This window comes from Siphateles boraxobius, unplaced genomic scaffold (assembly GCF_051911475.1).
Source record: "Siphateles boraxobius isolate OS27281-9 unplaced genomic scaffold, OSU_SipBor_1 48, whole genome shotgun sequence".
In the NCBI taxonomy this organism is placed as follows: Eukaryota; Metazoa; Chordata; class Actinopteri; order Cypriniformes; family Leuciscidae; genus Siphateles; species Siphateles boraxobius.
This window is the reverse complement of record NW_027509119.1, coordinates 2,830,227-2,845,000: the sequence shown is the minus strand read 5'-3', so window position 1 is coordinate 2,845,000 and position 14,774 is coordinate 2,830,227. Positions and strand designations below refer to the sequence as shown.

At 38.3% G+C, this 14,774-nt stretch overlaps 1 protein-coding gene across 1 annotated transcript in view; it reads left to right on the top strand.

Annotated features, from left to right (window-relative positions):
* LOC143710848 (trace amine-associated receptor 13c) overlaps positions 1-7,384 on the top strand; it is a 9,930-nt gene extending 2,546 nt beyond the window's left edge. Inside the window, exons 2-3 of the mRNA XM_077202086.1 lie at positions 3,694-4,046; positions 5,746-7,384. Coding sequence (XP_077058201.1) covers positions 3,848-4,046; positions 5,746-6,599 — 1,053 coding nt within the window. The 5' untranslated portion in view covers positions 3,694-3,847 and the 3' untranslated portion in view covers positions 6,600-7,384. The remainder of the gene's footprint in view (positions 1-3,693; positions 4,047-5,745) is intronic.
* The last annotated feature ends 7,390 nt before the right edge of the window (positions 7,385-14,774 follow it).

The window sequence follows — 14,774 nt, the reverse complement described above, 5'->3', positions numbered from 1 at the left end:
TAAATTTGAGTAAAATCACAGGCTTTGGTTATCCCGTGCGAATGCGCCACATGAAATTCAGATGTGACGGGGTAATTTTTAAATCACACGAGGTCCCCAGATAGTACTAATCCCGTGCGAATAGGGCTAAAGACAGGCTGAACTGAAAGGAACTAAATACAGACACAACTGAACAATGATGAGGTGACACGGATGATGATGACGATGATGATGATGATGACAGGCAGGTGCGTGTAAATGAGGGAGTGAGTGCAGGTGTGAAGACAAGAGGGATGCTGGGAAGTGTAGTGAAGACGATGACTGTGACAGTAACAAGAAGAAAAGTAGCAGATCTGTCATTTGATGCAAAGTTTAGAACAAGAACCAAAACAACTTCTGTTTCAGCATGTAGTTTTGTGTAACTCTTTCTGCACTCTTCCACTACTATTGCACAGTGCGTATTGCTACCAAGTGGGCTCTTCTGTTGAAGTCTTTAAGCTTTAGGCTGCAACCTTAAAAAGTGGTGACACTTACTACTGTTTGGCACATTTTTGTGGGCGAAATCCAGTCGTTTCAATAGGAATTGTGGTGGAAATTTTAAACTGAATATTAAAACTAACCATGTTTCTAACATCTAACCTTATCTAACATACTAACACTTTGAAACACCATGAACTAAAACCTTCTGTTCTGTGTTTTTGAATGTCGTTGGCCTAGCCATACCCCTGCTGAGTGTAAAAATAACAAATATGGCAAATGAAACTAGACCGATGACTAGGTTAGAACCTTGAGATTAACAATGAAGAAATCATTAAAACAAAGTTTGCTTTACCTAGTAACTGAAAGGTTTGCATATGGAGAACCAATCAAATTCATGTAATTTTGCCATATTCTATAAAAACGGTTGTATCCCTGTTAACTGGTGGGATTCTCAATGGGATTAGTCTGAGATCTTCCGGCCTAGCTTAAAGCTTCTTCTTGAGAGAGATGCTCGGAGAACTGCTCGATTACTCTCCCGGCCGTGATTAAAGCATTTGAAGGACATTTGCTGAAGTCTGTTTGTCGATTATTCCTGCGCAGGCAGTAAGCTAGTTAGTGGAACAAGTTATTTAGCGAAACACTAAAGACCTTACTACCAAGTGATAGTGTGGAGTCTGTTAGGGACACTAGAGACCTTATTCCCAAGTGCTAGTGTTCGATAGGGGACGAGACGTCGTTCGACTCTTAGGCTGGGTTAGATTGTGTCAACTCGCGCGTTCAGAGGTAACTCAACTGAGTATAATATTTTCAGGTGTCAAGGACACCAGGTTCAACCTAAGTCAGGTGCGTAGGGGAAAAATCTACCCCAGAACCCACAATGGTTCAAGTTGGTCACGTGGATTCGGTGCGTTCGACCAGCATAAAACTGCTTGGTTTGGCAGTGTGAGCCGTGCTTCATTCATCACTGCACTATTGACGGGAGACATTGGATCTTTTTTAGCCTGTGAAAGTTTACCAGCTTGAACATGAGCAAAATCTGCATGGGAAACTTTTTTCGCCCTCAAGTGAAACTTTCGATCATGCGAATTCCTACTAGAATGATTGGATTTCGGCCACCAAATGTTGCCAAGTAATGATAAATGTGACTGCACCTTTAAGACAATAATAAACAGTATGCCTTTACATACAGGCAACTTATTAGGTTTTTGAAGCAGAGATATGAGAGCAATAGTTTAATTTTATCCTTTAGCTTGGTAAAAAAAAAAGATATGTTTAATTAACTTTTCAAGTCAAGAGGTTCCACATAACTCAGTTGCGTTAAACAAACATAATTTGTTCATGTAACTTCAACATCATGGAATTAAATCATTTTAAGCAACCCAATTAAAGTAGTCTCAAAGTGAATTTTTAAAGGCTTCCTGCCGTGATTCAGGTATTTTTATATTCATTGATCCATTAATATTTCATTTTTTTTAGTGACACATAATTAAATGGATAGACTTTAGCTAGCTATTTGCTAGCAGTAGCACATATTAGCATCTTAAAAGTTAAGATTTACATGCTCCTTCAATCAAAGCAGTAAAAATAAATTAAATCAGTGCACAGCCGAACAAAATGCTCCACTCTTCTCCACAATTGTAACCCGCTGTAATTTAAATGGTTGTAATAATTCCAATGTAATTGAACATTAAACACAATTACACATTATCAAGTCTACCCCTTTTCTCATTTTCTCCAAAAAATATAAAATAACACTTAATTTTAACATTTATTCTCTCTTAATTCAACCATATGCAAAGCATGCTGGGAACTAACAAGCACCGCCCAGTTTCAGTTAATGCAACACAAATCATTCATGTAATCCAACACAAACGGATTAAGTAAACTTAAATTTTACATAAATTTAAGCAGATTGAACACAATCAAATTAAGTTAGGGCAAAATGGCAGTTGGCGTCGCACTATAGTGCCACCCTCTGGATGTAAGAATTTTTTACTTAACATAAATGGTTTGTGTTTAGACAACGCGTTCGGGTTTTGTACTGTTAAGTTGAGACATAATTACGTGGACCTTAATCGAAAAAAACATTTCAAGTAAAAAAAACACAATTATTATAAGTAAAAACTAAATATAAATATATTATGTAAAGTGTACAACCTTCCTCGTTAATTTTTTTGAGTATCAGCATACCATTTCCAAGTTTCATCTAATGCAATCTGTTAAATAAACTCTAATTTAATAAGTTAAGTTTTAGTTTTGATTCTGATCTCAGAGCTGTAATTCATAATGAAGAAGCCACTGTAAAAGCAATGTCTCAGTTGGATTCATTGGAAGAAACCCTGGCCTACTTCCTACTAAATGCATTTGTAGTAAAAGATGCAAAACTTGTTTGACAGATAGTGGGAGAGACTGTATAGGAGTTTGGCTGTGTGTGTTGATGTCCAGTTGAGATGCTGTCATAACTGCCAAAAAGACCCAGCAGAGCTTCCTATATTAATGCCCACATAATATTCATCATGCTAAAGTTAAGCAAGTACACTGAGAGCTGGAGTCTAATTTTAAAAGCACTGAAATCAGTCAAGGCTAAAGTTTGGGTTCTGTTTGAAGTGATGCTGCAAGAACTATGACAGAACAGACTGATATTTCAGCCACAAACATCGTCCTAAATGTCAAATATCCATGATTGTTGATTAAGAATGAATTTTACTTTGGTTCCTGTTACTCTGAGTAGTGTTCATCACCCACACTCTTAAAAATAAAGGCTCTTGATAGTGGAAAAAGGTTCTTTGGATTTATCTTCACTCTAAGACAAAAATGGTTATTATGAACTGTTCACTGAAAGGTATGACTGCAAAAAGAATAAAACTTTTGCAAACCGTATTTTAAAGAGTGCACGATACCTAAAAAGAGATGAAAATATGAGTGGTTCTCGCCTCTGCGAGATCATCCTGTCCTTGTATCATCCTTCCTTACAATCAAATTTGAAATTGCAATTCTCTATTCTGTTTTCTATTTCAGGTCAATTTACCTTGCGAATATACACTCGCCCTATTCTACCAATTTCACATTAAAATTGGAATCTGATTCGTTCGCATACATTTGCACAGGCTTGCTGACACCAGTCAAGTCAGCTTTATTTATGTAGCGCTTTTTACAATACATGCAACTTTTATTGCTGTCTATTGTGTTGCCTTACGTTAAAATGTACAAACTGTTTTCTCTGCTCTTTCACAGGGTTGTAATTCACTGCAAACGCCAGAACCACCCAAAACATTGACTTGACCAGCCCATCTATATCAGTGCCTGTTAGAGGCATGAAGACCGCATCAAGACTGCATTATTGGCCAACTTCGGTGAACTCAGACAACCAGGACCTCAACTTGGGATAATGGAGAGCGCTAATCAGACAGCGACTGAAGAAACTCTGGCTCCTCTCTGCACCGTCTGTTGTTGTGGACTGATAAACCGAACATTAGCGGTCATATTCATGGTCAGTCTGGCTTTCGCTATTGTGGTGGGAAACGTGGTGACACTCACTGTTTTCATGCAGACCCGGCATTCTCGAACACCACAAGGCTACCTCAAAGGTAACCACAATGATTTACATACAGATTATGTTCAGGATGGCATTTGCAGATTGTAGTATCTACAGGGTTTACAGTATGCAAATGTCATCTGTTCTCTTGTGCAGTGTGATTAATCAGAAGAAATATAAACCTTTTTCTTGAATTTTCTTGACATTGTTTGGCTAAACTGCTTGTTTATATGTGTATGTGGTGTTTTTAATATGCTTTAAGACAAACCATGTGTAAATTCATAAGTCGACAGCATTGCTGAGTATTTTCTCCTTAAAACTGCAGTGAACCAAAGACAGTCTCAAAAACAGTTTGAAATCGCTGGTGTTTCTGACATCACAAACTACCTTGTAACCAATCAGATCAACGTGTGATTGTCAACGAGTGGATCTCTGAGTGAGTGAGTGAGTGGAGGCGGGGCTCATTTGCATATTCATAGAACCGCGCATACTAAATTAGGCAAGGGTGTCGAGTTACATTCAAGATATTTTAAGGCAAGAAGTAATTTTTAGTCTCATTTTATTTTAGGGGATAAAATGATTAACTACAGGGAGACTTTAAAAATTAGGATTAGCAAATTAAGTGATTGTCACGATTTGGTCTTGTCTCTGTCCATTTTGGTTGTTCATGTCATGTTCCATGTCTGTCATGTGATCCTGTCATGTGTCTTGTCATTGGTTAATCGTCTGTTCATTGTTCACACTTGTCCCTTGTTTTGTCATTAGTCTGTGTATTTAAGCCCTCATGTTTGCCATGTGTCTTGGTCAAGTTTTTCTGTAAGGATCCCCTGAAGGCAAGTTGTAGAGAGAACCCAAGTGCAGTTTATTACAAACAAAAGCATGGTGTGGCATGAACTCAAAACAAAAACATAGCGTGCCATGAACTTAAAAACAAGGACATAAACAGAGCTTACCAAAATACACAGACTAATGACAAAACAAGGGACACCTGTGAACAAAGAACAGACGATTAACTAATGACAAGACACATGGCAGGATCACATGACAAACAGGGAATCACATGACAGACATGGAACATGACATGAACAAACCAAAACGTGACAGAGACAAGACCAAATCGTGATAGTGATGAAATTACTCACTTAATTAAACATCCAACATAATAAGATTACAGTTACAAACTCACTCTAAAAAATGCTGGGTTGTTTTAACACAATTTTGGGTCAAATATGGACAAACCCAAACGTTGGGTTGAAAATTGAATTTAAAAATGTAACCCATGCCATTGGGTTTGTCCATATTTGAACCAAAGTTGGGTTGAAACAACCCAGCATTTTTTAAAGTGCTGTTACAAATGTACTACTGATCAAAACATTTATTGTGCAATGATAAATGTTTCGAACAGTAGTACGTTTGTAACAGCACTCTGAAAATTCTGGGTTGTTTCAACCCAACTTTGGGCTGAATAAAAAAAAATGTCATAATAATGTCATAACATTCTCATAATTAAGACTTAGTATCTTATTCTATCAAGAAACTTTCTCATAATAATGACTGAATATCACATAATAATAAGAAACTTTCTCATAATAATGACTAACTTCATAATAATGACTAACTTCATAATAATGACTAACTTTCTAATAATAATGAGAAACTTTCTCATTGTAGCGTTTACTCCACAGAAGGCGAGCCGAGATGAATCTGAATGAATGATGCAATCTGAAATACTTTCTATATTTGTCTTGCAGTGTCCCTGGCCATCGCAGACATGATGGTTGGAGTCTGGGTGGTGCCATTTTCTGTATACACCGAAATCTCTCTCATGGTGACCAGTGCCCCCCCGCTGTGGTACCAGGGGATCTCACCCAGATCTTGGCAACCCTGCATGCTGATTGGTCCCGTTTTTGCTGGATGCACCTTTGTCTCGATAAGTACCATCTTTCTGATGACAATGGAGCGCAGTGTTGCGATCCTGCGTCCGTTGCATAAAGACACGCTTGTGACACGCCATCGTATCCTATTCCTAATCATCTTGTCCTGGGCTGGCAGCTTTTTACTAGCCATGTCTCCGCTCATGCTGAGCAACAGCTTCACACTGGAGTACAACGAGTGCAGTCGAATGTGCAACTACGCACCGTTACTGATCAAAAATCAGCTGCCTCCAGATGCAAACATCCTTCTGCTGTTCCCAGCCTTCGACTTCAGTTTATTAGGAGGCACATTAGCCGTAAATATCCTATCCTTCACTAGTATCCGCCGTTATTCTCGCAAACGTAAGCTGCTCTCCGAGGGAAGTCTTGGCACGGATACGGGAGCCGGTGGGTGTCCTCATAGACCCTCGTTTTCTGATATCAAAGCCGCTAAAACCATAGGGATCCTCACCTTCGCCTTCACAGCCTCCTTCTCTCCTATCGCAGTGTTCGTTCTGGGGAATGTTGTGGGATTCACGTGGTGCAACTTCTCCTTTTTGGCATTTTGGATTCTGACGGGCAATAGTTGCTGCAATGTGATTATTTACGGTGTGCGGGACCACCGTTTTAGGAAAGGACTGACCTTGCTCTTTCAGCGGGAGAGAGCGCAACCTCACTCAGAGAAAAGCTGAGGTTATGGACACTGGATGGCACTGACTTCACTTTCTGTACCTCTTTCTACGAAGCCCCGCACATGACAAGCAGACACAAATATATATAGAGAAACTCTTGTTCTGGCCGCACTGGTGCGGATGACTGTTATCTTTTAGAAAGCGAGGTAAATCCGCTTCTGACACCATGTTAGATTATTCGTAATGAACAGACAGGAGACAGCGGGCTCTTAAACTCACATTCCCGCGCATGCGCACATTACACATCCAAAACATCCTACCAGTACATTGCACACGATTTACTTAAAACGAGGGAACGAATTAGTCAAATGTGCTGATGTATTAGTAAGTCTTGATAACAAATTGTTAATTTATGGCCACGATATACATATTTTTTCCCTGTATGTCATGTGCGGAGCTCCGTAACTTTCGCCTCAAGGGATTAATAGTTTGTTTTTCAGGATCTCTTTCACAAACGGTTCAGGGACAACAATGAGCATCAGTCCAAGGATTTTGGCAGTTGTCATTATGTTTTACAGAGAATTATAGTCTTTATCAGCAAATCCATGCAGTTATTTATTTTTTTATTAAGAGCAGAGTATCATATTTATCACATCTTATTATGTGCCGTTGTACATTTGACAACAGATGCCTTAACGATTATTGTTTCTTGTATCCAACATAAACTTGTGAAATATGTTTGTGAGACATTTTTGAATGTGATTTATTGCAACACCTCACACTTTTTCTAAGATGAAAAAGTTATAGATGCTCTGTAAAAAGTTATTTCTACCAAATTAGGTTAGTCAGATTCATCATATTCAACATTAAATTATATAGTTACCTTGACTTATCTATAGAGCTGAGGTACCTTTTGTTTTGTTTTTGTTTTGTTTTATAAATACTTATATTATAGTAAATATAATGTTATAGATCTTCTATCCACTTTCAGATTTTCATTTCTAAAAAAATAATAAAACAAATACAAGTTTAAAAAAAATACAATTCATAAGTATTAGACTTTTGTAAAAACTGGTGGGCACTTATAAAACTGTGAAGTACATAATCAGTGCAATCAATAAACAATTTGAAGCAAATGTGTCCCCTGTGTTCAGTGAGTGTGGATAACAGTAGGTGACAGGGCTAAAAGTTTTCAGTTGAAATATTCACAGCTTCAGCAGCAGAACCACACTGACTGCCTCGGGCTCAAACGTGTCTCTCACATTCAAAGATAAAAACATTTAAATGCACAATACTATGGGCTGGTTCGACAATAGAGAAGCACCACTTACAATAGAGTTGCACCAACATATATGTTTAAACTGCATAAAATAATAATAGTAAATGTAGCCCGATGTGAAACACTCATTTCAGGCTGTTTTTGGGGAATGACCCTGTGATAAAACGGCTTTAGTATAATCCTTATCTTAAATTTAGCACAAACTGGAAACGGGCTGGGTCTCAAAACAAACATGACAGAAGTTTTGTTTTATTTGTTATAGTTATTATAACTATAGTTATAGTTTTATTTGATCAATGGTGTTCAATAATAATAATAATAAATGTTACAGTGACAGAAATGTATTAAGTTGTGTCAGGAGTGCACATGAATCATGGTAAATCAAAATGGTATTTATCATTATTTCATATGAAAAGTGAATGCACATATTTATTCAGTTGAACCTGCTTCTGTTTATTTGTAATTAGAGGATTTCACAAAGCAACTCCATTAGTGCTTTTAAGTCCAAAAGTGTACACATTTTAAAAAAATTACATTTTCAAGTTTACATCACATTTATTATGCGATCTGAGGAGGTTTGATATTGATACAGACAGAGCAAAAGAGGGAAAAAATACAGGAGTTGTGATCCAATTTATGAGATATGCAGATGCAACGGCAAATATGGATATCAGAAATGTTGGTGTTGAGAGAGGCAAATAAGGAAGAGACAAGCATATTGACGGATTAAAAATGAAACCAAATAAAAACATGATTATCATATGATATGAAGTTCTTCAAGTGGTCTCTGGTATTTTCATAAGTAATGCATATTTATTATGGCAATTGTTAGCATGAGTTGCCTTTAACATTACATAGTTTGATTGATCATGTCTATTTTCAAAATAAAAACAAGGGATGAATCTTTCATTCAACTGACCAGTAGACTTGGCTCTTCTCATGAATATTGAATTTAGGCTTTTCTACACATATAAACATTAATCAATGCACACACCAGATATGGTAAACGTAATCTCAAGCATGTCCAATGAGGTTCATTCTCGTGTTACGCATCATGTTTGAGCTTCAGAAAGAACCAATGAGGTTCATTCTCGTGTTACGCATCATGTTTGAGCTTCAGCAAGAACCAATGAGGTTCATTCTCGTGTTACGCATCATGTTTGAGCTTCAGCAAGAACCAATGAGGTTCATTCTCGTGTTACGCATCATGTTTGAGCTTCAGCAAGAACCAATGAGGTTCATTCTCGTGTTAGGCATTAGAGTGTGTGAGCGGAGTGGAGCGGCAACAATTTTCCCTCCGCGCTCCAAGCATTTAATAATCACTCCGCTCCAGCTCGGCTCCGGGTTCACCATTTACCGCTTCCGCTCCACTCCCCGCTCACTGATATCAGAAACACCACTCCGTCTTCGCTCCCCGAGGAAATTGCGAATAAAGTACATTTATTCATTTAGCTGACGCTTTTATCCAAAGCTATATTTCAGAGGTCACACGCCTCTGGAGCAACTAGGGGTTAAGTATCTTGCTCAGGGACACATTGGTGTCTCACAGTGGATTCGAACCCAGGTCTCTAACACCAAAGGCATGTGTCTTATCCACTGCGCCATCACCACCGCACCACCAGTATGCTTTGAAATCTCACAAAAGTTCTCCTCATCACAATATATAGGCATATTTTAAAAAAAACTAAAAAAAAAAACATTAGGAGAATAGTTTCAATGTGGTTTATTGGATAGAGTGCAAACTTTTCCTATGCCATGCTATGCTTATTACATGGTTATCAGCATTAAAAGTTAAATATCATTGCTGCTTTTTGCAGAGCACATTTTGTTTGGAAAGAGGAAAATAACTACGTTTTCATCAGTTATTTTATCTACGGGTCGCTACATTTCTTACAGATTTCTGCTCATTAGAAATCAAATACCGAGAGCACTGTAAGATTACATTTGTTTGAATGCAATGCATTAGTGAGAAAGCGATTGCGTGTGTGAATAAGTGTTACATGTTTAAAATGTGCTTTCACCCGATCCAGCTCGATCTCATGAAAGTGCGTTGGGCTATCTATAGCACAAATTTTATTTCTTGTACCATTTCCAAAAATAGTTTTTGCTTACATAGCCTAAGATAAGCAGTTTTCACGTGCATATGATACACACTTTATGGCGTGCAAGCACTTTACATCCCTAATCCTAACCAAGGGGTTTAGTGTGTTTCATTTGCACGCAAAAACTATTTTTTCGCGACGCGTATAAATGGCACTTTCATGAGATCGTGTTGCCCGATCATATTCAGTAGGCTTGAGAACCTCCCGCAGCCACTCATGTCCATCGGCGTCATCATAACCTTTACATTTTTTTTCTGATATGAGGGATCCATCTGTACCATGCTAGCGTAATGTGTTTAACGTGTGAATCCTTACTAAAAATGCAGTTCTATAATGAGCCGTTGGCATGAATTGTAGGCTACTCGTGATGGAGCGGTAGTGGAGCGCTCTCGGAGCGAGTGAAAACCAGGACACTCCGACTTTTAAAATATCCGCTCCGCACTCCATTCAAAATCACGCCGGTCCACTCCTCGCTCCGCTCCGCTCACATACTCTGTTAGGCATCATGTTTGAGCTTCATCAAGAACCAATGAGGTTCATTCTCGTGTTACGCATCATGTTTGAGCTTCAGAAAGAACCAATGAGGTTCATTCTCGTGTTACGCATCATGTTTGAGCTTCAGAAAGAACCAATGAGGTTCATTCTCGTGTTAGGCATCATGTTTGAGCTTCATCAAGAACCAATGAGGTTCATTCTCATGTTACGCATCATGTTTGAGCTTCAGCAAGAACAAATGAGGTTCATTCTCGTGTTAGGCATCATGTTTGAGCTTCAGAAAGAACCAATGAGGTTCATTCTCGTGTTACGCATCATGTTTGAGCTTCAGAAAGAACCAATGAGGTTCATTCTCGTGTTACGCATCACGTTTGAGCGTCTGCAAGAACCAATGAGGTTCATTCTCGTGTTAGGCATCATGTTTGAGCTTCAGGAAGAACCAATGAGGTTCATTCTCGTGCTACGCATCACGTTTGAGCTTCAGCAAGAACCAATGAGGTTCATTCTCGTGTTACACATCATGTTTGAGCTTCAGCAAGAACCAATGAGGTTCATTCTCGTGTTACGCATCATGTTTGAGCTTCAGAAAGAACCAATGAGGTTCATTCTCGTGTTACGCATCATGTTTGAGCTTCAGAAAGAACCAATGAGGTTCATTCTCGTGTTAGGCATCATGTTTGAGCTTCATCAAGAACCAATGAGGTTCATTCTCATGTTACGCATCATGTTTGAGCTTCAGCAAGAACAAATGAGGTTCATTCTCGTGTTAGGCATCATGTTTGAGCTTCAGAAAGAACCAATGAGGTTCATTCTCGTGTTAGGCATCATGTTTGAGCTTCATCAAGAACCAATGAGGTTCATTCTCGTGTTACGCATCATGTTTGAGCTTCATAAAGAACCAATGAGGTTCATTCTCGTGTTACGCATCACGTTTGAGCGTCTGCAAGAACCAATGAGGTTCATTCTCGTGTTAGGCATCATGTTTGAGCTTCAGGAAGAACCAATGAGGTTCATTCTCGTGCTACGCATCACGTTTGAGCTTCAGCAAGAACCAATGAGGTTCATTCTCGTGTTACACATCATGTTTGAGCTTCAGCAAGAACCAATGAGGTTCATTCTCGTGTTACGCATCATGTCTGAGCTCCAGAAAGAACCAATGAGGTTCATTCTCGTGTTACGCATCATGTTTGAGCTTCTGCATGAACCAATGAGGTTCATTCTCGTGTTACGCATCATGTTTGAGCTTCAGAAAGAACCAATGAGGTTCATTCTCGTGTTACGCATCACATTTGAGGGTCTGCAAGAACCAATGGGGTTCATTCTCGTGTTACGCATCACGTTTGAGCTTCAACAAGAACCAATGAGGTTCATTCTCGTGTTACGCATCATGTTTGAGCTTCAGCCAGAACCAATGAGGTTAATTCTCGTGTTACGCATCACGTTTGAGCGTCTGCAAGAACCAATGAGGTTCATTCTCGTGTTACGCATCATGTTTGAGCTTCAGCAAGAACCAATGAGGTTCATTCTCGTGTTACGCATCATGTTTGAGCTTCAGCAAGAACCAATGAGGTTCATTCTCGTGTTACACATCACGTTTGAGCGTCTGCAAGAACCAATGAGGTTCATTCTCGTGTTACGCATCACGTTTGAGCTTCTGCAAGAACCAATGAGGCTCATTCTCGTGTTACGCATCATGCTTGAGCTTCAGAAAGAACCAATGAGGTTCATTCTCACAAGAAGACCAATAAGATGCTTTAAGAAAATAAAGAGAGTCAAGCTTTAGATTGATTTAATTCTTGTCTAGCAAAGTTTAGCTTTAACTGTAATAAAACAGAATCGAAAAGGCTAATCAAGATCTTCAAGATCTAAGGCTGCGTTTTGGTCGATCGGATCACAAGTGGGCGAGAGACACATTCCTGTTTACACCAGGCGTTGTAATCCGTCTATTTTATCTCTTTTTGTCTTTTTAAAACCCTGTTTACACCTGTATTTAGTGTCATCACTTGTGATCCGATCGACCAAAACGCATCTTAATACCAGGAGTAAACAGGGCCTAAGGCGAGCATGTTTGATTATGAAGCTAAACTCTATACTATTTATAAGGGTTACATTTGTCAACTTAGGTTACGTAGATATTTTCTAAAACCCCTGATCTAATTTCAGTGTGTAGCTGTGAGTTGATGGCCTGGAGAATAATCCATGTGACAGCTGTAGGAGGAACATGTTCTCTCGAAGAACATTCAGTTCCTGTGATCACACACTCACAAGAACACACACATCTGTCCTTAAATGTAAGCATGAAAAAAAAATGTGTCAAGTTAGTAATGTCCTTATTGTATTCAAATTCTGTAGTGATCATGTCTATATATCTGGCGAGGGTGTTGCTTTATAACATGAAAATTCAATGGATAAAAAATCTTAATGATCATAAAATAGAATGCATTTTTAAACAAAATTTAATTTCTCACGTTCTTAGCTTCTGATGTTTGGGTGAAATATATATATATATAAAAAAATGTTTTTAATTTTTATTTATTTTTTGACACAAATATGACACAAACGTATCCCAGCAAGCAATAGCCGTCATTTCACCGTCTCGGTTAACTAGACCCGATATAGTCCGGCTATGAGTAACACACTTATAGACAAAATAACCTTGAATTTGGTTACATGTCATTTTTGCCTAAATAACTTGCGAGATGTATGATATTTCATCATGTATCATCAAGGTGTTTGGTTTCATTTCTTCACTCGTTTCATTTCTTTGTTATCAAATTGATGACTAGTCTATTCTTGGATTATGGATTAGACGTTTTTTGCCTTGTTTTAGCCTAGACGTCTGGGCTGTTTGGACGCTATTAGACCTCTTTTAAACATGCTTGTGCCATTCTTCACATAAAAGCACAGCTGACAGAAAACTGTATCTCCCTTTTCCCCCGAAAATGAATTTTTAATGAATATAACACTTTGAATCCTGTCCTCATAGTTTCCAGTATAACGCAACCATTTTTTTATTTTAAAGATGTTTATTTTTGTATCACTGAAAAGAACATGCCTCAAAAAAAGAAGTGTGTGTGGATGACTTTCACCCCACAAGCTATTTTATGACGTTACCACTGTCGTCCAAAAAGAAAAAGAAAATTAAGGCCACGGGTGGTTTGAATATAATTATTTTAGCAGAATATATCTCCATGTAATCTAGGCCATAAAGGTAAAACAATGGGGGGAACATGCTGTATTTTGAAAGCACTTCTGGCTGCGTCTCACACTGACCTTCACTGTCTCCTTGCCAACAGCAATCTTTCCAAAGAACTGATTTACATATTTGTAGTTGGGAGGGAGTAAACACACACACATAAACCCTAACCCATGTTCCTGTCGGCTTCACAGCGCTTCAGGGCCCACATGTGACCTTAGTGACTAGAGTAAACAGCATCTCTGTATTCACAGCACCTAAAATGTCAGGTGAATCAAGTGATTATATGTATACAGTCAAACCAAAAATTATTCAGACACAAGATATAATTCTTGATATTTTTTTTTACTAGTGGGTGTACATTTTCTACTCAAAATGACACATTCAAAAACAAAACGACCCATCAAATGTTACCGTTGTAAGACTGAAAAATTGTAAGAATGTAGGAGAAGCCTCCTGTCTGAGTGGACATTAGTAAATTACAAGGAAATTACCATTTGGACCCCCTCATGCCCACCATTCGAGACACAAGTCTCACTTCAGAATCATTCTAATTTACATCTCTTTCCCTCGACCCCCACTCGTGGTGAGATCTCCCAAACTCACACAAGAATCAATATGGTTTAATGTGAATGAATATCATCGTGTTTTATACAGGTTTGGTATTATTTGAAATGGTACAAATCTCTCATTCCCAAAGAAGTAAACTGAAAGGTAATAAAGTTCTTAAGAAGTTTAGAAATATCTTCCACACTGGAGGGTGTGTCGTTGAGTTAACACCTTCTGACCATTTGACTGAATGCAAATTTTCCACTGCTAGCAAATGGTTACTTGCAGGTAAAATTCCACTGTAAACGATGTTTAGATTTGAAATGAGGTCTGGGTTTATAATGAAATGCAGTGAGAGTTCGTGGCTCTTTTTCTGTATCCAGATCAGCCCGTGAGGTCGAGTCTCTCTGACTCACATAATTCTTGTCGGGTATTTTTGAGGGTATCATTGATTACCTTTGAATTGATTATGAAATTGTAATGATACATTTACCTGACATATTAAATTGTGATATTTGATTATTCTAATTGACTTTGACACTATTTTCATTCTAGAGTTTTAAAGAATAGTAAAACATTCGCTCACATTTAATGGTACACGGATATCATTAAAA